Here is a 14,965-nt window from a genome sequence, read left to right on the forward strand (position 1 = left end):
ACTACAAAACTTTTGTGCAGTAAATTACATTTACTTAACGTCAGGGTGGTGCAACCATAAACAATGGGCTTTTATTTTGAAGTGAAGACACAACAGGATGTTACATCATCCACAGGACCCTAAGGGACTCTTAGGACTAGGCTAAAAGGTTTGTAGGTCTATCAAATATTCCTAAAACTACTTTCAACAGCACAAAAAGAAGCAGATGAAACTTCTCCTGCAAACTTAATCGTGAGGTGCAGGATTTTTATTTTGAAGGGAGGCTGGAGCCACAGTCCACCATGTGGTAACTGGCTCACAGTTATATGCAACTAGCTCTGCATCCCTTTGGCAAACAGCCAACGCTCAGGCCAGTGCCCACGAGAGCAATGATCTGAATGATCTGAATGGGAAGGGCAGGTTCATCACTGGGAGGAACCTGCTACTCAGCTGAAGTTCCCAAAGTGATTACAATATTCCAATATATGATTAAATCTTTGGTTGCACCACCTGACATTTCTTGGTCATGAAGATAAAAAAAGCTGTTAAAACGTGAATTTATTTATTTTTAATAAATGAGTTTTGTTTAAACATGTTGCTCTGGACTCAAAAATATGCATCACATTTTATTTTAAAATACTTTTTACAAATACCTTTTTAGACGCTTTATTTCTATACAGAAGTGCAGAAAAGACAAAAGGACTTCCCAGCTCGAACACACACTGAACCCACACAGAGAGGAGACACAGGGAATCACTGCTAACAACAAAAAGAACAGAAAGCAGACAACATGAAGGCATCACTGCTGTGTGAAAGGCAGCGTAAGAGAAACCCACAGGAGGAGGACCCGACCTTCCTAAAAAAAAAAAAAGCGCTGTGAACTCCACACCGACCTTGAACTCACCCTCAAACAGCCCATTCAGATCCTGACCCTCGCTTTAATAAATATTCATCCAGTGCTGGAAGCTGAATCTCACTCAGACCGACTCACTTCCCCCCTCTACCTGTCACTGTATTAGTATGTTTGTGTGCGTTGTTTATTTGCTGCTCGCCTCCCCCTCCCCTTCAACCTCCTCTTCCTCCTCCAGTTCGACCAGAGCGGCGTGCCGATTGGCCTGAGAGCCCTCGCTGAAGAAAACCTTCTTGATCACGCCTGACTTCGGGGCCCGGATTGTGTGCTGCAGAGACAACAAGCAGGAGCAGAGTGTGAGAGTGTGTGTGTGTGTGTGTGTGTGTGTATACACATAATGTGTGTGAGAGGTGTGTCCCTCACCTCCATCTTCATGGCAATCATGACCATCAGCGGGTCTCCAACCATCACTTTATCTCCAGCCTTCACCAGCACCTGAAGGCAACACAACAGCAGCAGTAATATAAAAGTTACTCAGGTTTTTCGTGCTTTCTGCTTTCAGTGTCGTCACTTTTTTCTTTTTAAAATGTGTAGCTTCATCATCTTGAAATTGTTCTCAGGCGTTTGGACTGCTCTTATCTACACATCCAAGGCACAGGCAACAGGTAATGAAACAATAAAACACTTCAGGTAAATGAAGTGGAGGCCCGAGGCCTTTCACACGTGTTGACTACAGGCAGGTGTTTTAAATAAAATGGCTTCAAATCATCCGTTATTTAATGATTGTCAGTGTAATATCACTTAAATGGAGAAAGGACTTATTAAGGTTACCATGAGCAGATTGAAGTCAGCAGACAGTTAGCCTAGCTTAGCCTGAAGCCTGTAGCTTCAGAGTTAATCATTCATTCTATGGACCACTAAAGAAGTCGTTACCTTCTCTATGGTTCCAGTCATGGGGGCGACAGCTCCACCCTGAGCTCCTGCTCCGCTCACGCCGGCCAGATACTTCGGCACTGGAACCGACACCTGGGAGCTTCCCTCCTGCAGGAAAAAGAGGATTCAAACAGACGCAGATAAAACTGATATAGAAGCAGTTTGTGGCGATGCACAGGTTTGTTTACTCATTGATTAGATCGTACCGTGGAGAAAAGGTGCACCGTGTTGTCCAGGATCACCAGTTTGGGACGAGACTTGACTCCATTCACTGAACAGTGCAGGAAAGAAGCTCCGCCTTCCACCTCCACCTCCCCCGTTACCTGATACACCTCCTCACCGATCTGAAGAAAGGCAGCAAGAGATGAATATGGAGGAAAACTGGCTATAACAAAGCTGAACTGCAATCCTCATGCACTACTTCCGAGCTTTAATAAATGTATATAATTAATACTTTGACATATTCTCATGGCGGTTCACTTTATTTTATAATAAAACTAAGAGGAAACTAACAAAAACAATGAAGAATAAACATTATCTTCCATCTCACCTGCATGCTGTAGCTTCCATCTTTGTTATATATGATGACCACGTTGACTTCTGGAGATACAAATAAGAAGAGATGCTTTTAAAAAAAGAGCTAGAGAAGAGAAATTTTTAGTTTAAAATGGTCGTCATGCAGAGCGAGCAGCAGCTCAGAGACTTATTTTTGGACTTGCAGTGACATTTATAATAGAAACATTGAATAATGAATATGAGTTCATTAAGGAACTGTCAAAAGAGCAGACCAGCCTTTAACTTAATTATTCAAACAGCCATTAAATAAATCACATTCATCACAAGGAGCAGTTATGAGCTGTCCTCAGCGGCTGATTCAGAGAAGCACCATTACCTCAGTTCATTTAAAATCAAATTTAACCCACGACTCTACACCTTAAAACCTGCTGATACAAAAAAAACAGGACTTACTGTTGTCTCCCAGCTGAAGCGTCATGTTCCTGTTAAAATGGATGTTGTTTCTCCAGCCACTGCTGGAGCCAAAAGGAGAGAACGGATCTGAAATCACAAAGATATAACTTGATGTTCTTAAACTTAAACTTTCCCTTCACATGAAGATTTTTTTATCCCTCACACACCTGTGGATGTCTGTGTGAAGTCCTGTGTGTGTCTCCTCTCCTGCAGCACCAGGCCCAGCGCTGCCTGGCAGATCGTTGCCCCACAGGGCGCTCTCGGTGTGGGGAAGAGGTCAGCGTAGTGCTGAGGGATGAAGCTGGTTGTCACGTTTCCAGCCTCGAATTCCGGGTGGCCCGAAAGACTCAGCAGAAAGTCTATGTTAGTGTTTAGCCCCACGATCTGAGGACAGGACGGAGCAGAGACAGGATGAAGGGCTGTTGATGTATGTGTGTGTGTGTGTGTGTGTCTTACATTATACTGTCGTAAACAGTAACGGAGTTTCTTTAAGGCAGCTGACCGGTCCTCTCCCCAAACCACAAGCTTGGCAATCATTGGGTCATAATGTGCCGACACTTCGTCCCCTTCAGCAGCACAAGACAAAAATGTTGGTTATAAAACTTGCAGTACTTCCCAACATTTATATTCCTGGCCATTTTAACACTTAAAACAAAGACTATAATCTTTATAAACACTGAGACTTTATGCATAGGAAGGATTGTTCATCCCTCACCTTCCCTGACTCCAGTCTCTATGCGCGTGAGTTGGTCTGGCGAAGGGGTGGAGAGATGTAGCAGAGGTCCCGCCCCCGGAAGGAAGTCATTGTTTGGGTCCTCTGCATATATACGAGCCTCAAAAGAGTGTCCCCTTAAGATGATGTCATCCTGAAGGAGAGGCAGGCGCTCCCCTGCTGCCACCTGGAGGAGATTTTCACAAAGAATACACGGCGTCCGTCACTTAACACCCAGATCTGAACATCCGTTTTGCACCATCGGCTCTTCTAATTCCTCCCCGTCTCACCCGGAGCTGCCACTCCACCAGGTCTGTTCCGGTGATCATCTCAGAGACGGGATGCTCCACCTGCAGCCTGGTGTTCATTTCCATGAAGTAGAAGTTGTGCTGGGCGTCCATTATGAACTCCACAGTACCTACACGGGGAGCCAAACAGCATGTAAGGACGGCTGTGTCTGAGTCACTGTGGTGGGTGTGAGTCTGTTTATGTGCGTCTCACCTGCTCCCACATAGCTGACGGCCTTCGCTGCTCTGACGGCTGCCTCTCCAAGTTTCCTCCGGACCTCCGGGCTTATTCCAGGCTGCAAAAGAACATGTGGTGAGGCATTCAACATGGCTCAATTGGCAAAATTAACCACATTCAACCAACAACTTGGAGTAATGTGGAGCTCATACTTTGGAGAAAGGTTCCTTCGTTCCTTTAAAGAGGAAAGGTTCCTCTATGACTTTTTAAATGTATGTTACTGTTAATATTAATTTCACAGTCTCTCTCATTCTGTGAACGCTATGACCCACTCACCCCTGGTGCCTCCTCTATGATCTTCTGATGTCTCCGCTGGACGCTGCAGTCCCTCTCAAACAGATACACAGCGTTACCGTGCATGTCCCCAAACACCTGAACCTCCACGTGTCTGCAGGACAGAAACACAGACACTCAGTCAAAGGTGGACTCGCCTGGTTAACGCTCAGTAAATGAGGCTTACCTGGGGTCTTCTACAAATTTCTCAATAAGCATGACATCATCATTGAACGATTTTCTGGCTTCTCGCCTTGCCGACTCCAACTGCTCCAAGAAGTCTGAGTCTGACCGCGCAATCCGCATTCCCTAAGGCACACACATGTCATTTTAAGTTTGTTTTTTTTGTCAGTAAAGTTTTTGTGTTGCTCCTCTCACCTTCCCTCCACCTCCACGGACGGCCTTGATCATCACAGGGTATCCAATCTTGGCAGCCTCTGCTTGCAGCTTCTCATTTGATTGGTCCTCTCCATGGTAACCACCAATAATAGGAACTCCAGCAGCTGACATGATGTGTTTCGATGTGCTGAAAAAGGAAAAGAAAAAACATGAAAAAATGTACTTGATGTGTCGACACACACAAAATATTAAAGAGTCAGGGAAAGCAGACAACAAATGTATGTCACCTCTTAATGCCCATATCTCGGATGGCAGAGGAAGGAGGCCCGATAAAGATGATTCCTTCCTGTTTACACGCCTCTGCAAACTCTGTGTTTTCTGACAGAAATCCATATCCAGGGTGGACTGCCTGGAGACACACAAACAAACACATAACAAACTCTCAGCAAATACAACATTTATAGAAATCCTCCTTTAGGCTGGAGTACTCACATGTGATCCTGACTTCTTGGCCACTTCCAAAACCTTATCCATACACAGGTAACTCTGCTGGGATGGAGGAGGGCCAATGTGATACGCTTCATCTGCCTAAAAACAAAGAAGTGAAGTCAGTTAAAGGATGTTTTGTGCTCTGCAGGTGTTGAAGAAGACACATCTGTGTGGAACTAATCTTTTCTGGGAATGGTCTTACCATGGCCACATGCATGGAGTCTCTGTCTGCATCACTGTACACCGCCACAGAGCGCACACCCATCTTCTTAGCTGTGCGCATCACACGACACGCAATCTCTCCTCGATTGGCAATCAGGACCTTTTCTATCCTTCCAACCCCTAAACAAAACCACACAACAGAGTTGTTGTTGTGTAATGATGTCCAAACACACAATAAGCAGACAGGACCTTACACTGGGGGACAAGAATACTTCCTGTTCTTTTACTCACTCACCTCCTGAAAGAAACCTCACGCCTCTTCTGGTCCATGACAGTTTTCTAAGGAGAGGAGGAGACACGTTTTCACATGGCTGATAAAGGATGAGCAGATGCTAAATGAACACATGACATAGCAGAAAGGTTAAATTACAATAACTATAAAACAAATCTTGTCGTAAATAACAAGGATGAATTTGATATTACCTACCAAACGGTTGGTAAATGCGAAACAGTGTTCATGTTGTACGAACAACATTAGCCATGCTAGCTGTCAGACTGCTACCTTTATTTAACCTTGCTCGGCTCTTATCTCATCTTCCAACTATATCAGTGAAAAAATGTATAATAAACAGTAGAAAGACGGGACATTTTGAACAAATCATCAAACATAGCCATCCGCAGATCATTTACAAACTTACAACATCTTTTTGTGTTTTTAGCTCAGACGAAGGATAACATTGGCTGGTATGTCATAAGCTAACTTAGCTTAGATAAACATCGATGTAGCGGAAGACGCTAATAGAGATGACAACATGTTTTCACACATGACAAACATGTAACGCTTTGATGTACTTACTGTGTAAATATCCTCAAACCCTGCAAAGTTGGAAAACTCAGAATAACCGCAGCCATAATCACCAGCTGCTGAGGCTAGCTGCGCTAGCTGGCTAGCTAACTGGCTGAATGAGCAGCTGAGGAGGAAAAAGCGAAGTCGATAATATTAACCGCTCATAAAAGTGATTGGCTTTGTTTCAACAGCTGCAGCGCACTAAACCTAAATGAAGAGGATATATCTACACCTAGTACACACAACAGTAACTCGAACAACAGCGAAATATTGGTAAACTTCTGTACTATCATTTATGACCTTCGCTGGGACCCGTAGTGGCGACAGCCAATCAGAAATACGGATATGGAGGCGGGGAGGCAGCTGTGGGTACCAAACATCACCAGCAGGGGGGAGTGTTTCTCTACCAGCGAATGACACAAATCACACAAAATAGGATTTATTATGATGATAATGATGAAGATGATGCCTGGTAAACGTTTCCTCTGCTTTTTTTTTATTAAATAATAACATGGACATGCAGCCAAACCAGGAAAAAAAATAATAAAAAGCCAGAATGTCAAAAATATATTTAAACACATGCATTTAACAACATGAGTTTAATACTATCAGAAGCATTTGTGAAATAAACATTAAGAGGAACAGTGAGCTATTTATGTAACATTATAAAAAACAGTGTTGTCGATGATTTCCATCCAGTTTTACAGTGATTTTAGAGCGGGTCATATCCCTGTCTGCGGCGGTCTCTGACCACCAGGAAGGTCAACACAGCGATCAGCAGGAGACCGACCACTGTGGCCCCGACGATGATGGGAATGACTCGCTTGTTAAAATCGGCCCAACACTCCATCTCTGAAAGACAAAATATGGAGGAAAAGGTTTTTACTCATCCTTATTATACATCAACTGATTTGAGTGCTTTGGTCTCGTCTGCCTTTTATTTAACTTGTCTGCAAAATGATTTATCAAAGAGAACGAACAGGATCTTGATGATGATTTGATCACCTTTTCCATACTGTCCTTTGCGAAGGCTGAAGGCCTGCATCTGCAGAGGAACCAGCTTAATGCTGAGCTGAGATGACAGCAGCAGCAGACTCTCAGATTTGCAGTTGAAGCTTTGACCATTCGTTGTCCTGAAGAGTTTCTCATGAGCCAGCAAGCCTAAGTAAGACTTATCTGTAGGAAGGAGCATGCGAGACACAATCAGCTACATTCTCACTGTTATTAGTAGAATGAGATCTGTCTCTCTGCTCTTACTGGCACATCCTTGGCAGATCGGATAAGCCAGGTGAGCGGTCACCTTGACGACGTAGAAGGCATCTTTATCCTGGGAGCAGAAATAAAGAGTTTTGTCAGAATTCGGACAATGATGTGATATTTTAAAAACACCTTTGAGGAATATCTTTAAGTATGGCACAAATATTCCTTCAAACTCAGCAATGAATCAGTGAGAATTTGGAGGTCAAAGGTCATAATCTGCCCATAACCTGTCAGCTCGATATCTCAGAAACAGGTCACTGTGACCGTGCAAACAACTTCAATTGCTGTAATTTGAGATAAAACTTCACACTAAACTGCAACTTGATTGATAAGGACTAATTCTAGTTTGTCAACAGCAGTCCATTAAACATGGCTGCCAAAACTATTTTGGTTTGGTTTTCATAAAGTTTGAGTTTATTTTGTAATAAAATAAAATCATACTTTTTCTTATTTGATGTTTTGCTAAATTTGTCATTTAGTGACCGAAAACGTAAAAAGTTCTTACACATTAGTGCATCTTCAAATACATTTAACTTGAACCTGAGTTGAATCTTTTAATGTCTGAGCAAAAGGCAGAATTACATCATTACAAATCCCACACAGACACGAGGAAACATGCAAAAGTGAACACGTGCAGCACCTTTCTGAAGTTGAACTGCAGACTGGCAGCGTTGTCTGGCAGCGTGAGAGAGAGAACAGCATCTTCAGTGCCACAGTATCCACTGGTTCTGACTCTGGATGGGTCCAGGCTGAAGTACCAGGGCTTACAAATACACACAAGAGAGTTGTGTGTACAGATCACAGCTCAGTGTAACAGTGGTGTATTGTGCTCTAACTCAACACTAATAAACTGTCACTAATAAACAAATACTGCTGATGCGAGCTGTCCATTTTTACAGTTTGAACAGTGAAACCAACATGTAACACCTCACACAAAGATGCTGAGACAAACACACGAAAAGCGCTGAACAGAGAATTACATGCAGAGTTATATTCACACACACAGTGCTGAGCCATTCTCAACCTCTGACCTTCTTTTCGATGACGATGTACTCCGCTCCCAGGGTGGCTTTGATGCAGACTGTCCCCAAGACGTCTTTCAGCATGTATGTCTCTGTGCACGAAACAAACACACAACAGTGAAACAGTAAATGTTAATTAAATTAAATTAAGAAACCTTTATTAGTCCCACAATGGGGAAATTGCTTAAGGCAGCCAAGCAAAGAGCGCCATACACCAGTGAGTACACTGGAGGCTATGCGGGTAAAGTGCCTTGACCAACGACGAAGAACAGTGACTAGGGAGGAGTTGGGATCGACTCAATGCCTTTTAAATGCTGTCACTCAGTTAAAGCACAGCCCGAAGCTTAGATGTATGCAAGGAGGGGTAATAATGTTGTCCCCAGAGAGCAAGGTGACATGTAACCTAATGATACAATCAATACATTGATAAGCATAATTAGACAGAACATGGAATTTTAGTAACTTCTGAGAGATTGTGCAACAATATAGGAAACATAATGTTAATGCGATTTTAATGTGTGTGTGTGTGTGTACCTGTTGGAGGAATGGATTCAGAGGGCTGCAGCACCGGCCTGTATATCACAACCTCAGGGTGCAGCTCAGAGTCTGAAACAGGCTGGATGGAGCTGTCATTTCTCTGAAGGTGGACCCCTGGTGGAGGGAAGGTCCTGTTACATTCACTGACCGGTGTGTGTGTCAGTCACAGCACCGTACTCTGATAAAGCAGGACCATCAAACATCTGGGCTACTGGATAATCTAGTGTGCATCTAGTGTCTGACCCAGTGAATTAAGAAGTTTTCAGAAGCAAAACAAAGAAACATGTTAAAAAATTGAAAATATAAGCTGCTGCAGCAGCAAAAACTAAACTTTAAGCCTCAAGCCCATTTACTTTAAGAGCACAAGCCTCCAAATGATGTCTGATTCATGTAGTGGGTGCAAGAGCACCGGGGACATGAGAAGCAGTTTCTGTCATGATCACCTAACCCACTGAGGAAACAGGATGACAAGTGTGGGACCACTAAAGACCACCTAACCACTGATCACTGTGTGGGAGAGGAAACCAGAGCCACCTTTCATAGGCCATAATGACAACCCAACGAAGAGCAGTGACATCAGGCAGCACATTTATAAGAACATAGCACATTTTTAAAGGAAGTAAGTACATATGTATGAAGATAGAAGTTTTTTAGGATATAGCAGGAAGTAAAGCTGTGGAAACCTTCACTGCAGCTGTTAAAAAGAAATCTCCAAAATCATACAGAAACAGCAAAGACAAACAAAACAAACAAAACATCAAGGTAACAAAATTAATTTAAAAATTGTCAAACATACCGGGTATAAAAGCAGCCAAGAAGAGAAGAGTCCATCCATCAGTGTGAGCCTGTAGCATCATGGTTATAGAGATACTGCTGGATTAGAAGAGCAGCAGCTGTGGTTTGACTTGCAAATGTGAAACTGTTGAACACCTAAACACCTAAAAGCATCGAGCAGAGGAAGTGAAGTGTGGCAGGAGGTGGGGCTGCTTCTTCCAGCTCTGACACCTCTGATGGTAAAAGAAATGTCAGTTAGACAACAAGCAGCTGCTGATTCAGACACACAAGGTGACAAGTGGTTACACAAACCTCACGAAACTCAACAAAACTCCAAAAGTCATATAGTTTACCCCAGATCAGGGTTTTTGTTTGCTTGGGGCGAGTAGCATCAGAAAAAAAAAGATGTAGTATGACCATCAGGATGGTGTCAGGATGTTCTGCTACATCCAGATGCATTTTGTAGCATGCAAGCCAGTCATTCTTACCCACAATCCTCTGCACAGAGGAAGATACATCACACAACTGAGCTGCAGATAGTGCACATAAAGTTACAGCAGAACTTGGTAAGTGTAATTTTATTAACGACATATAAATATATATAAGTGAGATGGACATGTGATGTCTCACCGTGTCCCAACTGCACGAGGACTGCATGCAACAATATGTCTCTGAGTGCAGCTGTAGCATGTGCTAAAAGTACAGAGTAAATGTATGGACACTAGAAGCCTATTAACATGCAAAACAAAGTATGAATAATAATGTGCCCTGGATGTGTCAGTAGTAGACTTCAATAACTCGAGCATGCAATGTCACCCTTAAATATCCCATAAGTGAAGCATAAAAACTGTCAAGTTGATGAAGAAGTTTTCTCACTTTGTGTCTATTTGCTTGCATTTTCTTTCCCTCTGTGTTCTCTATGATACCGTTATACTAGTAACTTCAATCATGTGACCACAAGAGGGCAGCACTGTGCTTTTATAAATCATACTTTTACACAAAAGTCACGTTTTTTGCATTTTTATAATTGACAGTCTCACACATACTCAACACTGGTGTGACACACATGTGTATGTATCATGCAAATGGAGTAAATTAATGGGATTAATTGGAAATAATATGATGTCATCTGCTGACAGGGTGAGGTGAGGTAAGGTATAAAAGTTGGTTACTTTACACAAAGACATATCAAACCCGGTGTCTGTACATCAGTATGGAGTACATCTGTGTACACTCACAGGCGCGTGGTGAGGAAATCAGAGAGGCTCAGGCTAAAGGTCGACAGGGACAAAGTACCAGTTAAAAACACACACTCACAGAATCACTGACCACGCACACAGTGGCCCCTAAACATGCACGGTGGGGATCAATCTGCCACCACACAGGAAGAGTTTTCTACTTTTTAACGTGTGAAGTCGTGTGTGTCCACATCTGTAAGCACAGAGGGTGAAGTTACGTCTCCATTCATGTTCTCTGTCTCTCTAAGATACTAACTTTTGTATTGACTCGACGGGTAGGAGGGCAAACAGAAGAGCAAACATTTGCTCCCCTTTTACCGACTGATTGTGTGAGCATTCATGTGTGTGTGTGTCGTCTGTGTCCTCATGTCCTCTGTGTGTGTGTCACCGTCAGGATTCCCACCTACACTTTCAGAAGAACTTCACTCAATCGTCTTTCCTACTGTGGAGAGGAGTCGAGTTTTTCCTCTTCGAAAGGATCGACAGGAGGCCTCCACCTTCTGAAAATGTAAGCAGAGGTCCAGAGATGTATCTTCAGCCACAAATTTTAGGTTCAACCAGATGTTTAGAGATTATTTTAACATGAAAATGCACTTCTGTTCATCAAGTTTGAGGATATTTACCTTTTCTGTGCCTCAGAGCTGAGGTGAACATCCATCAGGACCAGACGATGAGGAGTGGAGTGGGGCTGTGTGTGCTGGGCCTGCTGTGCCTCCTCAGCTCAGTGCTCGGGCAGGTAAAGAGACGACTGAAAACACAAGTTAAAGCTAAGTTTTTAGCATTTAAACTAAAAACTCAAAGCAAATGCAACTACAGAAGGTGTAAAACCTCCTGCAGGGAGGCTGCAGAGTTTGTCTTGGTTTTTGCCCCCTTCACAGGAGGCAGTGGAGGCCCAGCCGGGCGTCCTGATCTTCTGTGACGACCCGTCTGTGGAGAGAGCCGTCAACAGCGCCGTGACCAAGTTCAACGAGAGGCTGAGCAGCGGACAGAAGCTGGCCCTCTTTCAGATCCTAACAGCCAGCAAGGTACAATGATCGTGATCACATTCATATGACCTGCACTGAAAAAACAAAAGCAGAATCAGCAAATACATGTTTGAAATATAAACAGCTCACAAGAGGAAGTTAATGGAAGGCGATAAATCAATGAATCCTGACTGCATGTTACATGTTTGATATTATATATTATTTTCATATTGTTTTTTTCTCTTATTTATAACTTACATTTATTATTTTCTTGGGTAAATTGTGACAGTTAAAGTGTTAAATTTCATCATGCTGAAAACTTCACAGCAATGCTGAAACAATATGAGCCAGAGCTGTGGGATGATTACCAAGAGATTCTAGGAAAACACGCTGTGACCCTTCGACCTGTGGTTCACACTGACTGTGTGTGTGTGTGTGTGTGTGTGTGTGTGTCTCCAGTCAGAGAACGGCTCAGACTCGGTGTATTCACTGCAGTTCACCAGCAGGAGGAGCGACTGTCCTGCAGGGGGCAGCAAACCCTGGACAGAGTGTGAATATTCTCCGTTTGGGCACAAGGTAACTTCATTAAGAATAAAGTCATATGTTCTTGAACACGTGGAGCCTGATCACAGTTGTTTTTTGTTTTTTTTTCAGACACCAATTTCATGCAACGCCACAGTCCTCATGAAGGAGACAGAAGCCGACACTAAGCAAGTGGACTGCGTGCTCGGTGAGTGAATAAAATAACAGAATAAAAGTAAAAGCATCACACAAACTAAACCATATTATAATATAAAAATCTCTATCTCTAGAAAATAAAATAGATTTTAAGTTTAAGCACTTGTTTGAAGCTGCTGCCGCTGCAGAAAATACTGTCAAATAATCTGAGGCACTTGAGACCTCATTTAAGACAAAAACTAGCAGTTTGTCCTGGTGGGAACTGGCCTGAAAGCAGCGCTGAACCTGATGATACCGTCCAGACACAGTTTAATCATGTACGGAGGGGTTTGCTTCAGCAGGAGTCTCTCGTGGTCCACCAGGACTGTTTAGATGAGAGCCAGTGTTTCATTAAGAAAACACAGTGAGTCGGAGGCTATTGTGTAATATATCAACACAACGTGCAGATAGGAAAAGCACAATATTAACTTATCATTCCATAAAAGGCAGAGGCCCGGTGCAGACTTTAATCTGTTTGCCTCCTGTCTGTCAAATGTAGGTGTGCTGCAAATACTCTGTTTATCTGTTTTTTCTCCCCTCTCAGATCATTACATCCTTCCAGAGAAAGCCTCTTGTTTGGGCTGCCCGGAGGAGATCGATGAAAACTCAGAGGACCTTAAGGTGCCTCTGTCTGTCTCCATCGCCAAGTACAACTCCATCTCCGACTCGACTCATCTGTTTGACCTGCACACTATCGGGCACGCCACCAGACAGGTACAGACCACGTGGTAAATGTCAACACACGGCCAAAGCTTTGCTCTACATCCTTGGTGTTTGTATTCCTGTAGGTGGTTGCAGGTTTCAGGTTCAAGGTGAGATTTGATATGAAGAGGACCGTCTGCGCCAAGACTGAACACCAAGACCTCAACGAGCTGTGTGTCCCTGATGACAAGAATCTGGTAAAGTCAAACACATTAAGTCACCGTTTAACGAGTTATTATTTAACTTGACGTTGTTCTTACTTTGTGCGTTGCAGGAGTTTGCCAACTGTAACTCTACAGTGGATGTAGCACCATGGAGACTGGAGCCTCCAGAGGCACAGATAGCGTGTGAACCAGGTGTACTGCCTCCCTCGGTGAGACCCGCTGTCCACAAAATGGCCTAGAAAGATGAAGCATTTTTCTTCTTTTAGAAATAAAGACAAAAACAGACACTAAAGCTCTGATGCTGCATCTTCTGATAGCATCCAGGATACCCGTGTAATGTACCAGGGCGACCGAACCAAGGAACACAGCTGTCATGTTAAACGTTAAAGGAAAATGTGTCAGCTTGTGTGCACTTACAGTGACTGTTTAGGATAAGCGAGTAAACCGAAAATACATTTTTCAGTACACAATCCTGTCCGACACTTTCACACTACATTTAGTAGTTTAGAAGAAACAAATGTAGTTGCATACACTTAAAAATGAAACATTACTATATTATAAAGTTAACCATTAAAAAAAAACCTTTTAAAACTAATTATTATAATATAATTACTAGCTGGTTGGGCTGCTAACTACCGAGCTACCCTTGAACTAGCCACTAGCTGACTGTAGCTTAGCCCGCTAACAATGTTAGCATGGTAGCTAGTTTGTTTAGCAGCTACTAAACCAACCACCGAGTGGAGGCTATATAACTTAGGCATCGATGATGTGTGCGATAGTTTTCTATACAGTATAAATATTTATATCTAGTAACTATCGGTAAACTTTTAAGAAAACTAGAGCTAGCTTAGCCGCTTTTTGCATTATGTCAGGCCGCACTGGTGACCTGGTCCTGGATGTTTTGTTTCGAGCTGTAAAGTGTCAAAGACGTTTTCAGAAGATAATAGTGCCAATAAAGAACATTATAACTGTCTTTAAATATTACGTTTTCTCTCTAGACCTTCATCAGGCGCCGTCCACCGGGCTGGTCTCCACTTAGGAACTTCCTGTACGCCGTTCCCTCCCCGGCCTCACCTTCCAAACCCCCCTTAAAGCCCAAGCCCAACAAAGAGTCATCCGAGGAGGACACCACGGCCTCCAAACCGTCTGCCTCCCCTACGAACGACAATCCCTTCCACTGCCCGTCCAAACCCTGGAAACCTTTCAAACCGGTCCAACCTGCGGCGCCGACCAAGGCCACGACAGACGCGGCGTCTCCAGAGCCTTCAGCGGACGGAACCTTTAGGGACATAGACCTGGTGGGATAGAAGCGTCCAAGTTAAACATCTATATATGTATAAAAATCACCTCTCATGCTCATGTTGCAGACTACTGCTCTATAATACTCACAGTTTAGGCTCTGTTACTGCTCATAAACCACAGGAAAACATCAAATGGAGACAACAAATAAATGTTTCTTTAAAAAAACCGTCCAATAATTGCCATAGGAGTCCTTATTTCCCTAATTA

At 43.2% G+C, this 14,965-nt stretch overlaps 3 protein-coding genes across 4 annotated transcripts; 1 reads left to right on the top strand and 2 right to left on the bottom strand.

The window, feature by feature from the left end:
* Positions 1–524: 524 nt before the first annotated feature.
* On the bottom strand, positions 525–6,387 carry mccc1 (methylcrotonyl-CoA carboxylase subunit). Its single transcript, XM_028404344.1, has 19 exons — positions 6,088–6,387; positions 5,527–5,570; positions 5,272–5,411; positions 5,073–5,168; positions 4,868–4,989; positions 4,620–4,767; positions 4,429–4,550; positions 4,245–4,356; positions 3,945–4,026; positions 3,734–3,861; positions 3,447–3,630; positions 3,188–3,297; positions 2,899–3,115; positions 2,732–2,818; positions 2,313–2,362; positions 1,969–2,106; positions 1,763–1,870; positions 1,253–1,324; positions 525–1,157 (listed from the first exon to the last, which is right to left on the bottom strand). The coding sequence occupies exons 1-19, from the start codon at positions 6,141–6,143 to the stop codon at positions 1,017–1,019; spliced, it is 2,157 nt and encodes a 718-aa protein (XP_028260145.1). The 5' UTR covers positions 6,144–6,387; the 3' UTR covers positions 525–1,016.
* A 166-nt stretch (positions 6,388–6,553) lies between these two features.
* lamp3 (lysosomal associated membrane protein 3) lies at positions 6,554–11,405 on the bottom strand. The gene is made up of 7 exons (XM_028404776.1): positions 9,694–11,405; positions 8,895–9,011; positions 8,370–8,452; positions 7,979–8,101; positions 7,336–7,405; positions 7,084–7,254; positions 6,554–6,930 (listed from the first exon to the last, which is right to left on the bottom strand). The coding sequence occupies exons 1-7, from the start codon at positions 9,752–9,754 to the stop codon at positions 6,791–6,793; spliced, it is 765 nt and encodes a 254-aa protein (XP_028260577.1). The 5' UTR covers positions 9,755–11,405; the 3' UTR covers positions 6,554–6,790.
* On the top strand, positions 10,996–14,932 carry kng1 (kininogen 1). Of its 2 annotated transcripts, XM_028404775.1 has the most exons (10): positions 10,996–11,104; positions 11,304–11,417; positions 11,549–11,645; positions 11,788–11,934; positions 12,334–12,450; positions 12,529–12,604; positions 13,136–13,305; positions 13,380–13,490; positions 13,568–13,666; positions 14,456–14,932. In XM_028404775.1, exons 3-10 carry the CDS (start codon positions 11,580–11,582, stop codon positions 14,762–14,764), a joined length of 1,095 nt encoding a protein of 364 aa, XP_028260576.1. In that variant the 5' UTR covers positions 10,996–11,104; positions 11,304–11,417; positions 11,549–11,579; the 3' UTR covers positions 14,765–14,932. The 2 variants fall into 2 exon arrangements, with proteins under 2 accessions (XP_028260576.1, XP_028260575.1); XM_028404774.1 differs by lacking the exon at positions 10,996–11,104 and having other exon boundaries at positions 11,254–11,417.
* Positions 14,933–14,965: the final 33 nt, after the last annotated feature.

The sequence above is a fragment of the Parambassis ranga genome, chromosome 4 (genome assembly GCF_900634625.1).
Source record: "Parambassis ranga chromosome 4, fParRan2.1, whole genome shotgun sequence".
Classification (NCBI taxonomy): domain Eukaryota; kingdom Metazoa; phylum Chordata; class Actinopteri; family Ambassidae; genus Parambassis; species Parambassis ranga.

Bases quoted from the DNA above. Each gene is read 5' to 3' on its own strand.
- mccc1 (XM_028404344.1), bottom strand. From the start codon at position 6,143: ATGGCTGCGGTTATTCTGAGTTTTCCAACTTTGCAGGGTTTGAGGATA. The intron at 4,551-4,619 runs GTGAGAGGAGCA...TGTGTGCCTTAG, and splicing joins TCCGTGGAGGTGGAGGGAAG to GGAATGCGGATTGCGCGGTC. The intron at 3,862-3,944 runs GTGAGACGCACA...CTCCCCGTGTAG, and splicing joins CGTCAGCTATGTGGGAGCAG to GTACTGTGGAGTTCATAATG.
- lamp3 (XM_028404776.1), bottom strand. From the start codon at position 9,754: ATGATGCTACAGGCTCACACTGATGGATGGACTCTTCTCTTCTTGGCT. The intron at 9,012-9,693 runs GTATGTTTGACA...TCCCTCCACCAG, and splicing joins CTTGGCTGCTTTTATACCCG to GGGTCCACCTTCAGAGAAAT. The intron at 6,931-7,083 runs GTGATCAAATCA...TTTGTCTTTCAG, and splicing joins CAAAGGACAGTATGGAAAAG to AGATGGAGTGTTGGGCCGAT.
- kng1 (XM_028404775.1), top strand. From the start codon at position 11,580: ATGAGGAGTGGAGTGGGGCTGTGTGTGCTGGGCCTGCTGTGCCTCCTC. The intron at 11,646-11,787 runs GTAAAGAGACGA...CCCCCTTCACAG, and splicing joins TCAGCTCAGTGCTCGGGCAG to GAGGCAGTGGAGGCCCAGCC. The intron at 12,605-13,135 runs GTGAGTGAATAA...CTCCCCTCTCAG, and splicing joins GCAAGTGGACTGCGTGCTCG to ATCATTACATCCTTCCAGAG.